Source organism: Centroberyx affinis, unplaced genomic scaffold (assembly GCF_046629955.1).
Source record: "Centroberyx affinis isolate AG114_WGS23_722 - 3 ecotype Tasmania unplaced genomic scaffold, CSIRO-AGI_Caff_v1 ptg003264l_1, whole genome shotgun sequence".
Classification (NCBI taxonomy): domain Eukaryota; kingdom Metazoa; phylum Chordata; class Actinopteri; order Beryciformes; family Berycidae; genus Centroberyx; species Centroberyx affinis.
In genome coordinates this window covers 70,193-90,628 of record NW_027281287.1, presented here as the reverse complement: position 1 = coordinate 90,628, position 20,436 = coordinate 70,193, and the positions used below count along the sequence as shown (strand labels likewise).

The 20,436-nt window shown below is 42.8% G+C and overlaps 2 protein-coding genes across 2 annotated transcripts; both read left to right on the top strand.

Moving 5' to 3' along the window:
- The first annotated feature begins 265 nt into the window (after positions 1-265).
- On the top strand, positions 266-10,535 carry LOC139660272 (cingulin-like). The gene is made up of 14 exons (XM_071538362.1): positions 266-280; positions 1,489-1,671; positions 2,101-2,221; positions 3,966-4,156; positions 4,563-4,652; positions 5,419-5,575; positions 6,174-6,245; positions 6,571-6,686; positions 6,810-6,940; positions 7,076-7,268; positions 8,292-8,390; positions 8,899-9,024; positions 9,406-9,543; positions 10,350-10,535. The coding sequence occupies exons 1-14, from the start codon at positions 266-268 to the stop codon at positions 10,533-10,535; spliced, it is 1,818 nt and encodes a 605-aa protein (XP_071394463.1).
- Positions 8,254-20,413, top strand: LOC139660271 (coiled-coil domain-containing protein 30-like). The gene is made up of 16 exons (XM_071538361.1): positions 8,254-8,390; positions 8,899-9,024; positions 9,406-9,543; positions 10,350-10,528; positions 10,886-11,153; positions 11,388-11,510; positions 11,650-11,820; positions 12,375-12,584; positions 13,243-13,400; positions 13,822-13,987; positions 14,892-15,013; positions 15,211-15,352; positions 15,717-15,853; positions 16,420-16,537; positions 16,859-16,926; positions 18,624-20,413. Exons 5-16 carry the CDS (start codon positions 10,893-10,895, stop codon positions 18,832-18,834), a joined length of 1,887 nt encoding a protein of 628 aa, XP_071394462.1. The 5' UTR covers positions 8,254-8,390; positions 8,899-9,024; positions 9,406-9,543; positions 10,350-10,528; positions 10,886-10,892; the 3' UTR covers positions 18,835-20,413.
- Positions 20,414-20,436: the final 23 nt, after the last annotated feature.

Genomic DNA, 20,436 nt, shown 5'->3' with positions numbered 1-20,436 from the left:
TGCAGGTCTCAACTTGCTTGCACAGCATTGGTGTAAAGTCTGTCATCTTTTACAGGGGGGCAAGAGAAGCAGACATGGATGGATTACAACAACAATGGGAGCGCTGAATTTTGAGGATCTACTCATCTTTGACATGTTTTCAAATTTAATATGTTGTCTATGGGATACCATGTAGGCTAGACTGCTGTTTGGAATCCTTAGTTTCACCATTGAGGAAAAAGTTCATCACTTACAGATGCAACTTCCTCAAACCTAATGCGTGACCATGGATCATGAAGAGGTAACATCCATAACTGTTCGTTTTCTTATTTATATAACTCAGTCAGCCAATCAGTTTGAGATGCTCAGTTCCAGTGTTCAACACCAGAACTATTGAAGTTACTTTTTGTATCTAAACAGTTTTTGACCTTGTTTGTTATTCTCAGAGGCGTATCGACATAGGATGGTTGTCAAGTAAGGGCAGGTAATTAACTTTTCCATCCACTGGCCACAGTGGCTGATGGCAAAAGCAATTTCACTATTTCACCAGCCAAACAATAAATTATTGTAAAAATTTGATGATTGGTTACATGCCAAAGTGGCTGGTAGAGTGGACGAATCCTGTGATTGCCCCATCCTGTATATAATCCACCACTGCTACAGCAAGCATAGAAAATTTGGTGTGATGTTAAAGTGCAACAGGCACATGAGACCTGATGCCCTTGACTAGCCTGTGGAGACAATACCCAGCATGTTGGAGCAGTGCAGTGACCTCTCCCGCAGTAGTCTAATCGCTGAATTAGGGGCCCACTCAGGTTACAGGGCCTGCAAATTACAGTATTGAATTCAACAACAGGTGCTTAGCGTTGGCATGCCCCTCTTATGTTGTGTCCTTCTCCCATGTGTCACGCAAGGGATCAGTTTGCAGCTAGACTGACAAACGTGATGTTTAGCACTTTTAATCACACTGTAATTTGCATCTTGGATGTGTTTAGCTCATTGTTCGGCATTAGGACAAAAATAATCTGCTAATTCTATTGCACACATCACAGTGTGGCACATCCTTGAAAAAGCAGTCTATAACAGCATAATGCATGCAATATATCTATTGCATTAGACCAAAAGATGCCTCCAAAAGATGATTAAGCATATCTTCTTCTCTGGAATTGTTGTGTCATCTTTTGGCTGAATGACACTTCAATTGAATATTCATATGCCATGATAAGCAAAGTTTTATGATGGTAGGCAATATGCTCTAGGCTACTCATAAGTTTTGTGTTTGTGTTTTGTTCTATCCTTCTGGGAGTGAGAGTTATGAGCTTCAAGCCGCATTTTTGAGTCTGACCCAAAATCAGTACTCTATGACAACAGGCTTTTCACAGACAAGCTTCATTTGTAGATCCCTATTGACTTGCAATAACACAAGATATTTCATTGCATAACATTCAACACTATACTGATGTATGATATTTAGACCCAAAACATTCAACACCTCTTCTGTGTCCTCAGGTGCGGACGGAGCTGGACCAGATTGCTGAGCGGCTGCAGGAGGATGGCCTGGCTCCGGGGGCCAGTGCTGAGGAGCGGCAGCGCCACTTGTGGCGGCAGCTGCTCTGCAGGGAGGCAAAGCTTCATTCAGCCACCCAGGAGCTGCAGACTGTACGCACCCAGCAGGCCAGTGAGATGAAGGAGGTGAGACAGCTTTCATATTCCAGTTAACCAACTGTTGCAACACTATCATAGATCTTTTGAACTGTTTGTATATGATGGGAGATTCCCAAACTTCCAGTCTAACAGTATGACATAGTACGCTCCTTTCTCTCATTGAAACAACAGAAAAATAAAAGTGCTGTAGCCCATAACTATAGCAGGTTGAGGGATACTCACACCCGTCCCTGAACTAGGCCTGTGTATTTGATGATGGAATAATTTCCATCATGCACAAAATGTGTGTCCTTGTTTTGTTACAATGCATTGCAATATAAATAGAATATAACTTTTCCTTTTAATTACTTGCCCTTCTTCAGGTCTGAGTCTCTCAAGGACAGCACCAACTGTTCATAGGGGTATCTCAGTCACAGCTGAATCATTCTTTAATTTCTGTCTTTTTGTCTGTCTCAGGTGGAGAGCTATGTGGAGCATATCCGTGGGCTGCTGGAGGAGCGAGAGTGTCTGACTGCAGAGTATGAGAGGGACAATGAGCAGCTGCGCCTGGAGCTCCAACAGATCAGACTCCAGCAAGGTGAATACACTGCAACACTAATGTAATGTTAGCATTCTTTCCTTTGGGTTGCAGCCTAGTCTGGTCCCCTAGAAGTCCTAAGCAGGATGATTTGAACACATGCCTCAAAATTTTTAGTTGCCATAGATGTTTGATACTTTTCACATCTGACTGTGAATCTGTTAACACTGCTGCCAACTCTGCAAGTGCTGCTACACTGCATCAGTTCTTCAGAATCAGAATCAGAATCAGAATAAAGTTTATTGCCAAGTAAGTTTTCACAGTACAAGGAATTTGCTTTGGCATGGAGGTGCATACAATAAACATAAAAATAATAAAATAAAATAAAATAAAAATAATAATAATACAATTAAAAATATAATAAAAAATATAATAAGAAATAAGAAATAAAAATATGTACAAATATATATGTGCAATATAACAATATAACTGTTTTTTTTTTTTTTTTCAAGTGAATGAAATGTACAGTTTGTACAGGTATGTGCAAAACATTTTCCAAAGAATGTGCAAAGGTATGGGGGGGGGGGGATAAGGGACTGTGTCAGTGGGGGTCCCGGGCCTTGTTGATGAGGCCAGCTGCAGACGGGAAGAAACTGTTCTTGTGGCGTGAGGTTTTGGTCCTGATGGACCGCAGCCTCCTACCAGAGGGGAGTGTTTCAAATAGTTTGTGTCCAGGGTGGGAGGGGTCGGCCACAATCTTTCTTGCTCGCCTCAGGGTCCTGGAGGCGTACAGGTCCTGGAGGGAAGGTAGATTGCAGCCAATCACCTTCTCAGCAGAGCGAATGATACGCTGCAGTCTGCCCTTGTCCTTGGCAGTGGCAGCAGCGTACCAGATGGTGATGGAGGAAGTGAGGATGGACTCAATGATGGAGGAGTAGAAGTGCACCATCATCGTCTTCGGCAGGTTGAACTTCCTCAGCTGCCGCAGGAAGTACATCCTCTGCTGCGCTTTTTTGGTGAGGGAGCTGATGTTCAGCTCCCACTTGAGGTCCTGGGTGATGATGGAGCCCAGGAAGCGGAAGGACTCCACAGTGTCGACTGGGGAGTCTCTCAGGGTGATGGGGGTGAGTGGGGCTGGGTTCTTCCTGAAGTCCACAACCATCTCCACTGTCTTCACAGCGTTGAGCTCCAGGTTGTTCAGTCCGCACCAGGACACCATGCGGTCGATCTCCTGCCTGTAGGCTGACTCATCCCCACCAGAGATGAGCCCAATGAGGGTGGTGTCGTCCGCGAACTTCAGGAGCTTGACAGACTGGTGACTAGAGGTGCAGCTGTTGGTGTACAGGGAGAAGAGTAGAGGGGAAAGAACGCAGCCTTGGGGGGAACCGGTGCTGATGGTCCGGGAGTCAGAGACATGTTTTCCCAGCTTCACGTGCTGCTTTCTGTCCGACAGAAAGTCTGTGATCCACCTGCAGGTGGAGTCAGGCACACTCAGCTGGGAGAGCTTGTCCTGTAGCAGAGCCGGGATGGACATATTGGGATTTGGATATATACTTGTGTGTTTATGTTAAGTCTGTTGTCATACAGTACATCTGTTCTTCACTATACTTGAGGTCCTGTTACATTTTATCCTCCACCTAGTGTGTCAATCCTATGCTGTGTGTTTGTCTCATCATGTGTGAGCACAAATTATCCAGGCCAAATTCCTTGTGTAACTTGGCAAATGAAATTGATTCTGAAGTTGTTGCTACACTGTTATTACCATTAGTGTCATTTCAACACTAGAGTGCTCTCTCTCTTCCAGAGAACCAGAGCAAGGAGCTGGCGGAGATGTTGGCCCAGGAGGACCTAGGGGAGATGGGACTGAGCAGCCCCAGTGAGCAGGTGGCTTACCTGCTGGTGGAGAGGGCCACACTGCTGGAGAGGCTGGAGGCCGCTGAGAGGAGGCTGGACACCCAGAACCTCAGTGGCAACTTGAGGGAGGTCCACCTCCAGGTACAGGACTGGCCTGTGTCAAAGGACAGGAGGATTCCTGAGGATGTTAATTCTTCAGAGAGAGCATTCATATGAAGAACCATACAAGTCCAGTTTGAAATGTTTTCAATAGACAACATGTGTACAGTTGTGTAGTTAATTCCAATAATTTGGAGTGTGAATGTCATGTATCAGCTGACAGTACAAAGCCTCTACTGTCATAAACAGTGAATTAATAAGTGTCTTTAGATAATATGATTTTAAGCATCAGTCTCCTAAAAAATTTAAATGAACCTGTCCAAAGGCTTCATGATGTAGGAATTTTAATGGAGGGTGATGACTCACCATCCAAGGCAAATACAAAGATCATATAAACTCAGGGAACTGATGTTCTCTCTCTCTCTGTCCCTATCTGATCTTTGGACAGGAGGAGCTGGAGCACATCCGCCACACCATGGGGGAGGAACTACGGCAGCAGAGGGAGGATATGCAGAAGACCAAAGATAACATTACCAAGGTGAGGCGGCTCTACTTTAGTCGTAGTACTGTATAACTTATCAGACTTTTCATTTAGGTTGAATTAAGGTTGTGAAGGAAAGAGCAACCAAATTGATTCCAGTTAAAGCACATGGATGCAACCATTGTTTGACATTTATTGATGTGATTCTACGCACACCGGTCTCTCCTCTCAGCAGTGTTCATCCCAGAGTCCATGGAAGAAGCTGTTTGGGCTGCGCAGGTCTGGTCAGAGCAAACACAATGGTGCCCCCGTAGGTTCCCACTGTACAGCTAATACTAACTAACTAACCCCGAACTTGGATTGACTTGAGACACCATTGATTGGCTTGTTTCAGAGCAATGCTACTTTTTTTTCATTCATTTCACTCTGACGATGTGCCTTGACGTCAGCATGACCAATATGATACAGATTGCATTGCTAGTCCCACTAACACATCTGTCAATTGAATATTCTAATATTGATTAGTGCTTGAAAAGGGTGGAAGGGAGGAACAGTAATGGCATGTCACAGGAACAGCATGTAGCCTACATTTACTACCCCACTTGTCTCTCTTCACAGGTGTATCCTAATGCTGAGATATAGGAACGCAACTCATTGCCCCCCTCCCCCCTTTCCAGGCCTGCAGTGATGACGCACGTCAACCTCAAAACGCATGTCCCCGACAACAGCATGTTGGGCCACTTGCATCACCAATCTAACTAACGAGGTGCTCTCTTGCTGTACTCCTCCCACTCTAGCCACTTCTCTCATTCTTTTCCATCAGGTCCACAGTGAGGAGGTTTCCCAGGAGCGAGGTGAGCGCCAGCGGCTGGAGCGGGACCTGGAGGAGGCGTCCAGGAGGCTGGCCATGGCTCACCAGGACATCCGCAGGCTCACCAATGAGCTGGATGCCGCCAGATACAACAACCCGGGACTCAGCGGTAAGTTGCAAAGATTTGAAGCAACAGAATTCCTCCAATAAAGAACACATGAGTCCATTTTAGATTTTGGTGCAACGTTTTTAAATCTTATTACCTGAAGATTGTAAAGAGTGGTTCAATCACAGGTGAAGGTTAGGGTTAGGGTTAGGGTTAGGGTAAAACACACTCCAGATGACATTGAATGCCTATGTCAAAAAGTTTTCAAAATGGACTTGTGTCTCCATGTGAAGGCTTCAATTGTATATTTGAATTCACAAAAAAACAATTTTCACCTGGCTTTGAGCCCATTCAGACAGGTCATAGCCCACCATTGCAGACACAGCCCATGTCCCTTGGCTCCATACCTGGCTTGCTGTCTTGGTCTCAGGCCCAGAAAATGTATTAATGTCCACAGAGCGCCAACGCCTTCCAGTACTGAAATGTTGCCAGGATGCAGTTGTGATTAATTTAGGACGCTGATATTTACTTAAGCGGATTTTTCTGTGGAACAGGTGTGAGTTATCACAGCCAATCGCAGGAAGTGATTGTCAACATTAGAAAAAAATGCTATCAAAGGCATAAACAGTTTACATAACTGAAAATATATTTCTAATCTCAGGACCTGAATTGGAGCGAACAGGTCAAGAAGTGGAGAACCTGAGGAAGGAGGTGGACAAACTGAAACACTGTGGTGAGAGAGTTGAACTTAAAATTCATTAATTTGCAATTCAGGGTATGAAGCTAACACCAGGCACTTTGGTAGGTAATCAACCATCATTTGGAGTTTTTTTTCTATTCTAAAATTCTAGTTGGCTGGAAAAAATGGTAGAAGTGGCAGGTGAATTTTGGGACTTATCAGCCACTGTCGATAGATATGATCTTCATAATGCCTATAAGAATACGCAAAAATTTGTTAAAGGAGGAAAAACAAAAATACAGTAAGTCTTCTGTCTGATATTAGATGTTCTAATATATTCATTCGTTGTTCATGTGTTTATGTTTATGTCCCTCCCCAGATATGGTGGAGCTGCACAGAGCCAAGGAGCGCAACGAGAGGCTAGATGTTGAGATCAGAGCTCTGAGGGAGAGAGTGCGCACCTTAGACTCTGAGAAGAAAAATATCCTGGAGGTGGTTAGTATTTACTGAATATAAGTACTAAATAAATACAAACTCCCAAAGTTATTGTAGCAACATGGCATTGTTTGGTACTGCACTGGTAAATACCTTTACATATATTACATTATATTTGTCTAGTTGGCAAAGAATGACGCTGACCGAGACGCTGTAGTGAAAGAAGGGAATCAAAAGGACAAGGGCATCGGCAGTGAGCCTCAAAACAACCTGGCTGGCTTGTCAGCTGAGGACAAGGATCACATTCATAAACGGTAAAGCTTCCTCCTCATCGCCTGCACTCTGGTTCAAAGTCTGATAAATGAATGCTTGACTTTATTCTGACTTGAATCATCATCTTTCTCCCCATACCTCCCTGACCCTCCCTTTCTCTTCTGTCCCTCGGCCAGGTGTCGTGAGATGGTGGAGGACGGGCTGGTGCAGCTGCGGGAGCTGCAACGGCGCCTTCAGAAGCAACGCAAGGACCAGGAGGAGCTTGTGGAGAGGAATGAGGAGCTGGAGGCCCTGTTGGGGGAGGCCCAGAATGCCAGCAAGGAGGAGAGGCAGCGCCATGAGGGAGAGCTGGAGGGAATGCACAGGAGGGTGAGGAGTAGGGTTGCAAAGGGGTGGAAAATTTCCGGTAAATTTCCGGAAAGTTTCCGGTAAATTTCCATGGGAAGTTAAGCTGGGGAATTTTGGAAATATTCCAAATTGGAAACTTTCCATGGGAATTATGGGAATTTATGGGAATTTATGGGAATTAATGGGAATTAATGGGAATTTATGGGAATTAACTGGGAATTGAGGGGAATTTAATGGAAAGGTATCATATCCAAGCATAAATATTTGTTTTGTTATAAGCAGACATCCATCCAAAATAATACAATTAAAACAGATTTATTTGTAAGTAGAACTTTATCAAGTGTTAAATATTTTATTGAACAATCAATTCTTTCATTGAAGAACAAAAACATGAATGTTGAGTTGCATGTAGGGGGCGTGGTCTCAATAGCCCTGCAGTAAGCAGTGTGCTATGTGCATGTGATTGCGGAATAGCATTGATATTCAACTGTACTTGCATGATATCTGGTTATTTTAGTCAGGATTATGCTAAAATATATTTTCCCCAACTATATTTAAGTTCCCTATTAAGAGCATACCTTCAATTTAGTAAATTCCTGGTTTATTCCCGTTTATTCCCATAAATTCCCGTTAATTCCCATAAATTCCCGTTAATTCCCATGGAAAGTTTCCAACTTTGAAAATTCCCGGAATTTTGCAACCCTAGTGAGGAGCAGCTTAAAGTCCTTGCTGAGAAAATCTGTATGAAAGTTCCTGAATGAATGAATAAAGATAATTTGATTGATGGATTATTTATTGATGAATATTTTGGTTTTGAGAATTGAGCAGTACATAGCAGTGAGTAGTGTTACAATAGATAGTATCCCTCGCAAATCACGTTCATTCTTGAGAAATCGAAGAAAGCAGGTTTCCCAGACATTAATTGATCCCAGTCCTCGACTAGAATCCATCTGACAATATAATTTAGTCTAGGACTAGGCTTACTGTGTCTGGGAAACAGCCAGCTCACTAATGTCTCTCTAATGACCTGCGCTGGTTGTGCAGATCAAAAGCCTGGAAGCAGAGCTGAGGAAGCCGGGCATCCAGGACAAGCTACTGAAAAATGGAGAAGAGGGCAAAGAGACGGACTCTTACTTACAGCAGGTTAGCCAACATTCACTTTTGAACATCATCATTGTTTCCTTTGTGTTCATTTCCTAGTGATGCATCACCACAACAAGAACACTACAACTTCACCTAGACAAAATGGCAAATGAAAATCACTGTATCATTTAGTCAAACCTCCATTTAAAACTCAAAAGAGGTGTAGTCCTAAGGCTTAAATTTAGTTTTTATCAGGATAAATTATCCAAAAAATAGTTTTCGCACTGTAAGCTGCACTGGAACTATAAATGTAACCAAGAACCACGAAGACAGGGAAGGACATGCACCACTGCTGCAAATTAGAGGAAACACCAGTCCAAATATCCCCAGCTTGACCCACATTAAGTTATCTGGCTTCAAATGGAATCTTAAATTAAACATTGACCATCAGCTACGGTTATTAAATGTTGGTACATCAAAATTGGTTATATAATTCAAATCGTTTGGCTCCATACAGCCCATAAATGTTAGACTGTTTTGTGGTCTCCTTTGGCCCTGTGGTGAGCAGCTGAGGGGCAGCAGCCAGGAGAGAGTGGCTCTGCTAGAGGCTCGTCTGACCGAGGAGAAGGACTGGAGGAAACAGCTGGAGGTCGACCTCGGCGCCGCCCAGGCCGCCCTCAAAAAGGACAAGGAGGTGAGACCATGCTTATCCAGTATTTCCTCTTGATTTATTAGTGCTTCGCCACAGCAAGAACAATACCACCGCTGCTAGAACAAAAAAATATTTAGCCAAATTTCTGTCTAAAACACAAAGAAGTGTAGTCATAATGTGAAGCATTACTGTTTTGCTTGGAAGTGTGCAAATAAAAAAAAATCATTTTTGCACTAGAATGGTGACTGCAACCAAAACAGGGACAGAAAACAGGAAACAGTGCCTCATGACATCATGCAGTCTGCTATGATGTCATGTTATATGGATATTAAATAGGTATAATTATCCCGTCAATGGTAACCTGTTACAAACCACAACATTTCTGTTACTGTACATCATTCTGTCATTCTCTGTACACCAAAGGCTTTGCAGATTGGTGAGAGAGAGCTGAAGAAGCTGAGACTGGAGGTCAACAGTCTTCAGACCGAGTGCCAACAAGGGAAAACTCTCATCAAGAGCCTCACCCAGGTCAAGGGCGAAAAGGCAGTTCTGGAGGAAAAGGTTTGTTGAATTTACTTGTGTGAACTTGCTATTACTAATACTTTACATAGGAATCCTTTTTAAAATAAGATGAAACTGTGGGGAAATTGGGTTGTTGCAGCGGTAAATAGTAATAGGATACAGGAAAGATTTAAGTAGAAATAGAGATAGAAGAATTTGAGAATGATAGGACTGGAGAGCTAACAGCTGTGCCGAGCAAGAAGGTGCTCTTTGGCAGAGGGTACAAATATTCCATTTAAGAGGATGAGAGGAGCCAAGGCACTCAACTTGAAGTGAAAAAAAATAAACACCTTTATTTCATTGGCAAGTGCTCTACACAGAACATGATTTTGGCATCTTTCTTTCTTCAAGGATCTTAAAAGCCCTAACTGATGCCGAAATGCGTCTGAGTTATTTTTTTAGTCACGATCTGTATATAGAACTTGCCAGTGAAATAAATCTCTCATCCTCTTAAGTAGAAATAGAGTGAATTATGTACAAATATATTTAGTATGACAATGTATAAATTACAGCAGGAATGCAGTGTGCAAAATATCAGCTGTAGAACACACTGAGACAAAGGAAATATAGATTATAAAAGTTTATGGAAAAATATGAAATATATGTAGTATGAAAATAAATGAACATTATAACAACATCAAGATAAATGCAATATAAACAAATGAGACAGTAAAAAAAAGAAAATATTTTAATGTGTTTATGTATATGTGAATTTACAGCATATATATGGGTTAGGGTTCGGATGTGAAAAATGTGTCAGTTTCCCTCTACATCTCTCTGTCTTTGTCCCTCTGTCCCCCTCTCAGGTGGCCCAGTTGGAGCGTGCCCAGACCCGGCTGCAGAGCGAGCTCGAGCGCCACAAGGACAGCAGCTGGACCCAGGAGGACCTGAGGGAGAGCAGGCTGCAGGTGGACCAGCTCCGACAGCAGACCGACAGGCTGACCGCTGAACTCACCAGCCTCAAGACGGCACACAATACACTGAGGTGGTAATCAGTCCAGCATTCTCATTGTGAAGAGTATTGGCTCATTCATGAACATTTTTTTTAACTTGTGGGTTTACATGGAGATGGACCAGTGTTGGGAGAGAAGTGACAGCACTGCTGCAACTGGTTGCCACTGCTATCTTGCTTCTTAGCCAATAACAAGATGGGATTAATTGATAATGTGGCACTGTGTACTTACTGGGTGATCATGTGAGTTTGATATCATGTGATTTACTCCAACGACAAACACATTTTTAATAATCTGTACTAGATTTATACATAGCATATTCACAGTATATATTTGTGCCTTTTTCATTCTTATTTGCTTACTTTTTTTTACATGTGCGTACTTTCCAGGGACGAGATGGTTACTGAGCGGCGGCAGAAGGCCGAGCTCCAGGCCCAGCTGAGCTCCAGCGTCCAGGAGAAGCTGGCGGCTGAGGGGGAGAGAGAGAGGCTGGGGCTGGAGGTGCAGCGCCTCAAGAAGCAGCTCCAGTGGCAGCAGGAGCAGCTCGCGTCTAGACAGGAGGCATCCAGCAGCAGCCAGGAGCCTGAACCACACACAGCTCATAAAGAGTCGAGTCCCAGTCCAGCGGGGAGGACCAAGGATGAAGGCTTTGATCAGGTAACTGGATAGCATGTACAGTTGTAGGATGGTTAATTTTTAAAAAGGTACAAATCTGAAATCACCCTGCATGACCGCAAACCAACAGTATATGGACGTATAGAAGTAAAGGTGGCAGGGTGGTGTAGTGAGCAGGGAGAAGACAAGTGAAAAGAGAATTTCTACTTGTCATACAGTTATATGACATTACGTAACATCTAGAGTGATGATGTGTGTGTTGTATTGTGTTCCTAGCTGTCATGTCTGAAGCGGGAGCTGAGTCATCTGCAGGCCACTCTGGAGGAGGAGCAGCAGCTGGCTTCTCAGCACCAACTGGCCCTGCAGGCACAGGTCAATGAAGCCCAGGCACGCACCAAGGTCCTTAAGATGATCTCAACGCATCCTTAACATGTCGTAACATGGTCTCACTGTTGCCACAGTTCACCTCAAAATTTCTTCTAATCAAATCAAGCTTGCGTTATCTCCTGTTGAGCCAGTATTTTTGAATTTCTCTCAGTCCCAGGACTCAGTGCTGAGCCAGAAGGCAGAGGAGGGTAAGCAGCTGAAGCAGGACCTGCAGAGGGCCCAGAGCCTTTTCACATCCGCAGAGAGAGAGCTGCGCTATGAGAGGGAGAAGAACCTGGACCTGAAGAGACACAACACCCTGCTGGACCAGGAAAAGCTCAAGGTTGGCATTTAACTACAGCAGACTTGGCTGGAATTTCCTGAATGCCACTGAATGTCATTGCTTAATCATCCCCTTACTCACTGAGTCAGCCGCTTCACTCTGAATGTTAATTAGCATGAGCAAATGTGTAAAGTATTACATAAACTTTTGAACAACCTGCTGGAGGAAATATCTGTCTGCTCTCTATTTTCTTTTACCACACAACTCTCTCTCTATTTTCTTTTACCATGCAAACAGAAAACGTATATAAAAAAATGTGAGGACTTATAAACGTGCATTAACTTATACCTTGTTATTGCTTTTATGCTATAAGATTATTGTTTGTTTTTTTAGTCCAAGTTTCTGAAGTTTGCTGAGCTATAGGTATTTATGGACCCAGCACAAGTCACCCATGTGTTATAGCTGAGTTTAGTTCCTTCTATTTTACAGCACTTTGTAACTTTGTTAAGGAAAGTGCTATTCAAATATAGTCATAACTATTTATGCAGTTATTATATTGTTAGATAGTATCTGTTTTTGTGTTCATGCCCCCTCATATCATGTGCTTCCTTCAGCTTTGTGCAGAGCTGAAGCAGGCCCAGACCAAGCTGGTCCAGGTGGAGCAGAGCGTCCAGGGCCAGGCGGTAGAGTGTGAACGGCAGCAGCACAGGCTGAGGGAGCTGGAGCTGGAGCTGGCACGCAACGCCACAAGCCGCAACACCACCACCAGTCTGCAGGAGGAGCTGCAAGCCGAGAGGACGCGTCTCATTGCTGCCGACAAGAAGGTCAGTGTGGGGAAAAGCGTAGACCAGGGAGAGGCGACCATGTGCCGTGGAGGGCCCAGAGTATTCAGGTTTACAATCCAACCAAAACCTACACTAAGTTATTCTCTTAATTATAATCTTAATATTCAGCACATGGAAGAAGCAGTAGCCCCTCAGGTAGCAAAGAAAGCTGGTGACTTGAAGGTTGCTTGTTCTAATCCTGGCTGAGGAAATCTGGGGGTTTAAAGTGAATGTGTTCTCCCCTCCATTGGTGACTTCTATGAGGCTGCCCTTTAGAAACATCAGCCACTAACTACTAAGTGAAGCTACTCAGTGACCAACAGTACAAGTCTGTGGTTGCACTGGGTAGCTCCCTGGTGTGTATGTTTCAAGTAGTTCCTCAGGCAGGTGCTGTAAATACGAATATGTTCAACTCATCTGGTTTTATAAGTGTTTGATTAGTAATGTTAATGGCCCTATAAAACAGTTTGATTCTGTAGAAAGATGGTAAAATTTGTCTTGCTTGACTCAATGAAGCTCTTGGTTCAGTGTTATCCACTCAGGAATAGGCTTTTTTCTTTTCTGTTTTCATTATTTATTATTTAGGAAATGCTTGAGATACTGATGTTGTCTGTGTGTGTCTGACTGAGTGAAGCCCATGGCTCTAATCCCATGCCAGGTGTTGGAGCTGCAGCAGCAGCTGAAGAATGCCCAGCACCAGCTGCGTGTGGAGGAGGCTCGGGCCGGGGAGAGCAGCCGCCTGGAGAGGGACAGCAGGGACCTGTCTGACACCTTGTCAGCCCTGAGAGCCCAGCAGCAGGAGGAGCACATCACCAGGTCACAGCGAACTGCAGTGCCGACACCACGCTTAAGTGATTTACTGACTGCAGTAGACCCTTGTTAGCGTTTCTCCTGAGCTCTGTTTGGAAGTTGTGCTAGTACAGCTTTGTCACGGGTTGAGTTTCCAATCAGATAACCGATTGGAGAATATAACATACTCTCTTAGGGTGTCAAATCATGCCAAGCAGTAGTGTTGAGGCTCTCACCTGTCTAGAATGTAAACAATTTGATTTGGTCCCATAAGTAGCCATGGCGCCATAACCGAGAAGGTCCAAATGGCCTGTTTGAAGGTGTGATCCTGATCCAAAGTCATCACATCCTCCACTTCCACACTACAGTCGAGTGATCATATCAGGGGATTGTTTGACTCTATCGCTTACCTTCCTTCCATCCATCTGTTCCTCCATTCTTCTCCCAGGAAGCTGTTGGAGCAGCGCGAGGAGGAGCTGCAGCAGCAGGTGCGCTCCCTGAGGCTGAAGGAGGCGTCACTGACCAGGACAAACTCTGAGCTCAGCCACCGCGCCCAGCAGCTGGACACCCGCCTGGCCATACTGGAGGCTGAACACAGCAAGACCAGAGAGGAGGTGAGGAACAGCCTGCACAGGTTGATCCGACGTTATCGGTATTGCAGTGGTATATTTGGGTAGTTGTGGCATTGTTTTAACTCCTAAGCTTGTCTATTTCACTTCATATTTGATGGTAGCTGCGATTCACAGTTCATAATACTTAATAAATGCTTAGCCTTCACTTGTCTTTCCAATTAGATTTCAGTCACCTTGGGCTAGGGGAAGTTACATTCTGCTTTGCAACCAGTTGACATCCTCCAGAAGAGGTTTTGTCTCCCTGGTTTAAAAGGTTTAAGAGCCTGCTCCAAGGAGAGGTCTAAATGTAAAGGTCCAATTCAGTATATTTTTTTGAATTGCTAAGGAAAGTACCTTGCCATAAAAGCCAAAGAGCTGAAATATGGGCCACAAGAATTATGTTTCATTGAAATATTTTTTTTTGTTCTTGAAAACATCCTGTGAAGCTCTGCTCTCCAAAGTGCAAGCTCTCATCTTGCACTTGGGAGTGTAATATTTGCCCGAGGTGTTGTGCTGGGGTCCCGTTTCCAAGACAATGTTTATACAGTGTGTAAGCTCTGTCAGTTTGTCTTTACTACAGAAGAGCAGTCCAGAGATTTCAATCAATAGCTGTTGCAGCCAGTAAGTTGTAACAAGCAGGGTGATAATTACCGCAATTATATTTTATTATTATAACTTTGTTATTGCTTCTTCATAATCAGTTACTGCCACTTGGTATTTGGCTAGCACTTTTCACAGACTCGATGCACAACATCCCCACAAATCATGTATTGAACCTTACTTCCTGTTTCATAGGGTCTTTAAACAACATAAAGAACCAAAGTAATTTTAATGACTAATGGGTTTTATCTGTTCTAACTAAATATTGAATTTAGATTGAAATCTGTGTATTGTACATTCCCTCCAGGAGAGGGACAGTCACAAGGCCTATCACAGGCTGCAGGAGGAGCTGGTGGCCAGTCAGCAGGAGTGTGACAGAGTGCAGGGGGAGCTGCAGCAGGTGCTCCTCCAACTGGACACACACATCAGGTCAGACTCACACACATTGATATCAACCCATTCATACAGTCAATTCCAAAGGTCAAAGTTCAGCTGTCCATTTTCTTTCCTTCTGGATCTCAGTTCTTTTAATCATACAACCCTATGCTTTCCGATAGAGGCTCCTGTTTTCTTGCTTTTTCCTGTTGTTATTATAAGTTTTTGGTGCCTTTCCTCTGGCTTTTCAGGAAGTACAATGAAAAGCAGTGTCAGCACAAGACCAAGCTGCGTCAGGCCAAGCAGATCTTCCTGAAGGCCACGGCGCAGAGAGACCGCATCATCCAGAAACTGGAGAACGACCTGACACTGGCCTCCAACCTCTCACACAAGGTCAGACACCTGGCTAGATCTGGCACTATGCAATCATTGTGTCACTGTATCAGGATGCCATGGGAATCCCTTGGCTTCTGAATGCCCTGCAAGAGGAGCTTATACTGGCAAAACTGGTCTTTTAATTTTTATTATATATCCTACTGACTTTTATCATTATGTTGTCTGAGTCTGTGAAGCACTTTGTATATCTGTTTTGAAATAAAAGTAAATAAAAATGTATGCACTCATGGTACTGTAAGGTGCCTTCGGTTAAAAACATCCACCAAACAGCAAACAATATTACATTTAGAGAGACAGGGCTATCATTATAACTCTGTCTTTGTCTCCCTCTTCCTCTTTATTCCTCCCTGCTGGCGTCCAGGAGAAGGAGTGGATCCATACAGTGATGGAGGAAAACGAGAAGCTGTTGGCGGAGAAGAGAGAGCTGCTGAGGAAGATGAGCGAGGCAGAGGAAATGGGCAGCAACGGCCTGAGGACCGCCTCCACTGTCCAACACAGGTATTGAAATTTGCTGTTTAAAGGATTTAAGGCAGTTTAAAGGCAGGTCTTTCCTTTTAAGGAGGCAGTTTGAGTGTACAGAGATCAAGTATTCTGATAAGACTTTCTGGATGTAATTAGCCAGTCTTGACACATACCCATGTGATTAAAGCACCTCTTGGCTACTGTGATTGATTGGGATCTCTCTCGGCTGAGGATTTAAATATTATCGGTCCAGGCAAAAATTAATTCAGCAAAGTGGCGCCGTCTCATGAATTGCAAAATTCAAATTGTCATGTTTAATAAGTGGATACAAGTGAAAACAACAACTGTGAGTGATTCATGGGGTTTGATTCCTACTCACCTTCCAAACAAACCGTTCATTCTGATGCTTGTGTTGTCTACCTGTCTAATACCACCTGACTCCAGCTGTCCTACGCAATCACAAATCACAGTAGTAGTAGAAAATGTCAATTTTCATTGTCAGTGTAAATGTTTATTAATGCACATGTCCTAGTAAAGACATATAAAAGCATGTTGGATGAATCGCTTTCATCAGTGAGTGTGACCATGAACGGGTGTTTTAGGGTCAACGTCTTGGAGGTGGAGAACAGACAGCTGCAGGACCGAACCCTGAAGCTCTCCAACCAAGTCAGTTCCCTAGAGCGTGCCCTGAGGAACGTCCAGTCGTTCTACAGCCTAGAGGTAACGCCATGCAGCCCTTAAAGCCTGGAGTGTTAAAGGGACATGCCACCCATTTAGCACAGTTTCACAATGGTTCTCTTACATTAAAAGAGCTAGTGTAGCAATAGTGAAGTGTGTTGGGAATTTTAAGTTATGGAGTTACTGCAGGGAATCTAAATGTTAGCCGTTTGATTGGAAATGGTTCAAGATGGATTCTGTCACTGCTGTCTGACTGGATATTTTGAAGGTAAGAGAACCAGTGTGAAATTATGTAAAATGTGTACATTCTTAAAAGGAGATTTTGCTGTCTGTTGATCTTAAAGGGTTTAATTGTCTTCTCAGCAGAATGTCAAGAAAACGTTCCCCTCTGAAAGTCTTGGTGACGGGATCCTGCATACATCTTCTCTAAGGTAGGACAGTGTGGAGTTCTGAGAAGGCTCCGATTTCTGGTTGAAACAATTTCTTGGTTGATATTTATGCTATATGCGGTTTACCTATCCCTCTGTTTGGAAAAAATACTGGTACACCGATTTTGATAATCAAGCTCTAGAGAATTTCTTCTACCTAAAATATTTCTGTTATAGTACACAATGGGCCTCATGCAAGAACATTTTCGTATTCTTATGTTAAATTTCTCTTACTTTTTTCGTGAGGTGGACTCGTACGAGTGTGCCACGTCAGATTCACCAAACGCTCGTATCTTCAGAAAACAGTCGTAAATGACCTGCGTAAACATGATGAATTCCACCTGTTCTAAATGAACGCGCGTTCACTAGAATTGTGAATTTGCATAATTGACTGAATAATGATTGAATAATGCCATATAAGGTTAGGCGTCCGGCCCATATGTCGGGAAGCTTCATTCATAAAAATGACACTCTGAGATTGAAGTCCTACTATCAGAAATATGTCAACCAAAGCATATACTACTATTTAATATAATTCAATAGTGGAATCAAAGGCCCTGCTAAAGCAAAGGAAAAAATAACTTGTACTGTTAATGTAGTTTTTGTCTGTTGTGCGTTCCCTTATGAAAAACAACTATAGTATTCTATACATTTTAGATGAATACTAAATAAATATCCCAACAAAGCTATAATTCCCTATAGGAATATTATAGTGATACTACAGAAGACAAAAATACCATGATAAGGTCACTATAAACTCACTATTGAGTACCACAGATACTCTAAGTCCCTATCGGAATATTATAGGAATATTATAGGACTATAGTGATTTGTCATTAGGGCACCGTCACAGAAATTAAAAAAAGGAATGGCTTGACCTGAAATTATATGCAAAAAGCAAGGCGATCCATGACTGCAACAGGAGGGCCAAGAGGAATTCTCTGTTACACAGACAGATGAAAGAATAGGCCTACACCTGCCATAATTGGTGATATGGCTGTCAGGTGCTCAGCGGAGGATGTCGCCCATGACAGCGACTTGCACCTCAACCTGGTGAGACCTAAAACCATTTCCCTTTTTCAGATTTAGATTCACTTGCACTTACCCACATTATCAACTGGAGTAAAATAGTCTAGAACTCAGATTTATCTCCCTTTATAATGTATTTTACCCAAAACAATCTAAACTTGCCTTTGTCTCACCTGAGTGTTTGTCAAATAACCTGGCAATTATTAGTGTTTTTTGTTTTGTCTTTGTATTGAGCGCACTTATTGGCTACTATGTAACCCGCATAGATATTTGAGATTTTATGCGGCTCTGGTAAAATAAATTATGCACTATCTTCTTTTGAAAAAGCCGACAGTGCTCAGACATACAATCCATTAGTCAACAACAACGTTTTTTTGCGTCGGAGAACGGCAGGTTGATTGTACGTGACTCGTACGACAGGTCTGGACCGCTCGTAAATGTTGTTCGTACCTAAGAGGAAATTCTAAACACGAGAAAATTGGTGAATGCGGCAAGTTCTCTTAAATCGCTCGTACGAGTAATTTAAGAACGAATCTGTTCGTACGAGTGGTTCTTGCATGAGGCCCATTGATAGTATTTGACTGCATGGAGATGAGTGCTACTGCATGTGATTTTTCTGCCATTTCACGCCGTGTGTCTGTATGTTTGTGTGTGTATGTGTTTGTCACCAGTCTCACGTCAGGTACGTGTGACCCACTGGGCATCCTGGACGCCATCTGCCGTGTGAAGGTGGGCGAGCGCATGGCGGACGGCACCCGAGCCTCTTTTTCCATCCCCCAGTCTCAGCCATCAGAGCTGGGCTACCTGAACCTCACCTCCCCTCTGGTTCCTCCAGACAACAAAGACCCAGAGGAGAGTCCCAGTAGGAGTGACAAGGTATGAGAGGGGTTGGTGGGGGTGCTGCATGTGTTTTGCAACAGCAAGCCACCATCAGACATATAATCAGGTACTAGCACTCGCAAAACAGATGACCATTGCTCTCTTTACGAAGTGTGAGACAAATAAAGAATAAAGTAGTTTAAATTTTTACATCGAATTAATCCTTGTGAAAGGAGAACAGAACAGTATTAATAAAAGGGGGCTTCCACCGCAGTTCTGCTCAGGATGATATCTCTTTTGCATTACATACATTACCAGTCCCTTGTTTGGTTTGTGAATACTATCTCTTGCTCCAAGTTCAAAGTGGTGGAAGTTTGGAACATTTGGGGGATTTTCTGAAAGCCTGTGTGAGTTTCAATCAAATGTATGACGTATGTTAATTTGAAATTTCAGGTTGAAATGGGAGCTTATTAAGTTTTGACTTGGAAGTTAAACTTGTGGCACAAATGTGTGTTGTCTGGGATTTGGTCAAATGTAAAACTTGTTTGCATTAAGACACCAAAGCAAATCAGAATGCTTGAAAGCCTAGTGGTGGCTTGATGGACAAGATAATAAGCAATTTGTATTTAAAGGGTCACTAACTTCACACAAGCAGCTAATGTTAAAGAGAACTTTCAAGAGGGACAATCGAATGAGAATAATTCAAAATGAGCACTTTATAAAAAAGTTTTGTTTGTGACTTGGTTTACATACAGAAAAATGTAGCAGTGGAGAATGGATATCATTGGTACTTATTTTTTACCCCAGTTAAGTTTAATGTTGGCAGTGTTTTCTATGAAAAGATGCCTATGGGATTGTACTGTATGTGTGTGGTTTTATTGGTTAAAAACATCTTAAAATGTGTCAGCATTTGTTACCACAAGTTTACTTATTCATACTGATATCAGGTTGTATGAGGTTGATAATGTTGTGGACCCACTTTGTGTCTTGTATTAGACTGAGTGTACGGTAACCTAGGCCTAACTGTAAATATTGGGTTACCTCCTGAACTTTTTCACTCTTGACTTACAGCTGCTCAGCTATAGCCACTCAAGTATTTGCAATATGCCGAACTCTAATTAAAGCTTTGCTTTTAGTTAAAAAAAAGAGATCCAAGATGTCAGACAAAACAAGCAAATTGTAAGAAAGGAGATTTTTTGTCTATTTTTGGGGTTGCCAAGCCTGTTTTGTAGACTGGTCGACCAAGATGGCTTCCTCCAGCAAGGCTAAAGGGAGGTCAGAAAGCCCTTGAACTTTAATCATGGCGAGGAACTATCAGTTCAACAGTAAGGGATATACTGTATTTTTTGGAAATGGGATCCAATATGCATTTACTAGTTTTTACCACTATGAATTGATGGTCTAGTTTTTTTGTAGTATCCAGTTGTACACTGTGCAAACCATTGTCCATTTTGTCTTCAATGTGCCTGAAATGATGAAGTGTTGAACTTTGTCTTGCTGCTAAGCTGAAAGTGAACACCACCTAACAATAAAAGCCTATTTGTGATAGACACGTAAATTAAAATGTTATCATGGACAAGAACCTTTGACTTTTGATGTACCCATGTAAATACATTTTTTAAACATAAAACTATTTTCATAAATAAAGGTCCTGAATCACAATCC

Excerpts from the sequence above, each read along its gene's own strand:
- LOC139660272 (XM_071538362.1), top strand. Across the intron at positions 1,672-2,100 it reads AGGCCAGTGAGATGAAGGAG|GTGGAGAGCTATGTGGAGCA; the intron begins GTGAGACAGCTT and ends TGTCTGTCTCAG. Across the intron at positions 9,544-10,349 it reads AGGCAGTTCTGGAGGAAAAG|GTGGCCCAGTTGGAGCGTGC; the intron begins GTTTGTTGAATT and ends TCCCCCTCTCAG.
- LOC139660271 (XM_071538361.1), top strand. The coding sequence starts at position 10,893 with ATGGTTACTGAGCGGCGGCAGAAGGCCGAGCTCCAGGCCCAGCTGAGC. Across the intron at positions 11,511-11,649 it reads AAGCCCAGGCACGCACCAAG|TCCCAGGACTCAGTGCTGAG; the intron begins GTCCTTAAGATG and ends AATTTCTCTCAG. Across the intron at positions 13,401-13,821 it reads CAGGAGGAGCACATCACCAG|GAAGCTGTTGGAGCAGCGCG; the intron begins GTCACAGCGAAC and ends TTCTTCTCCCAG.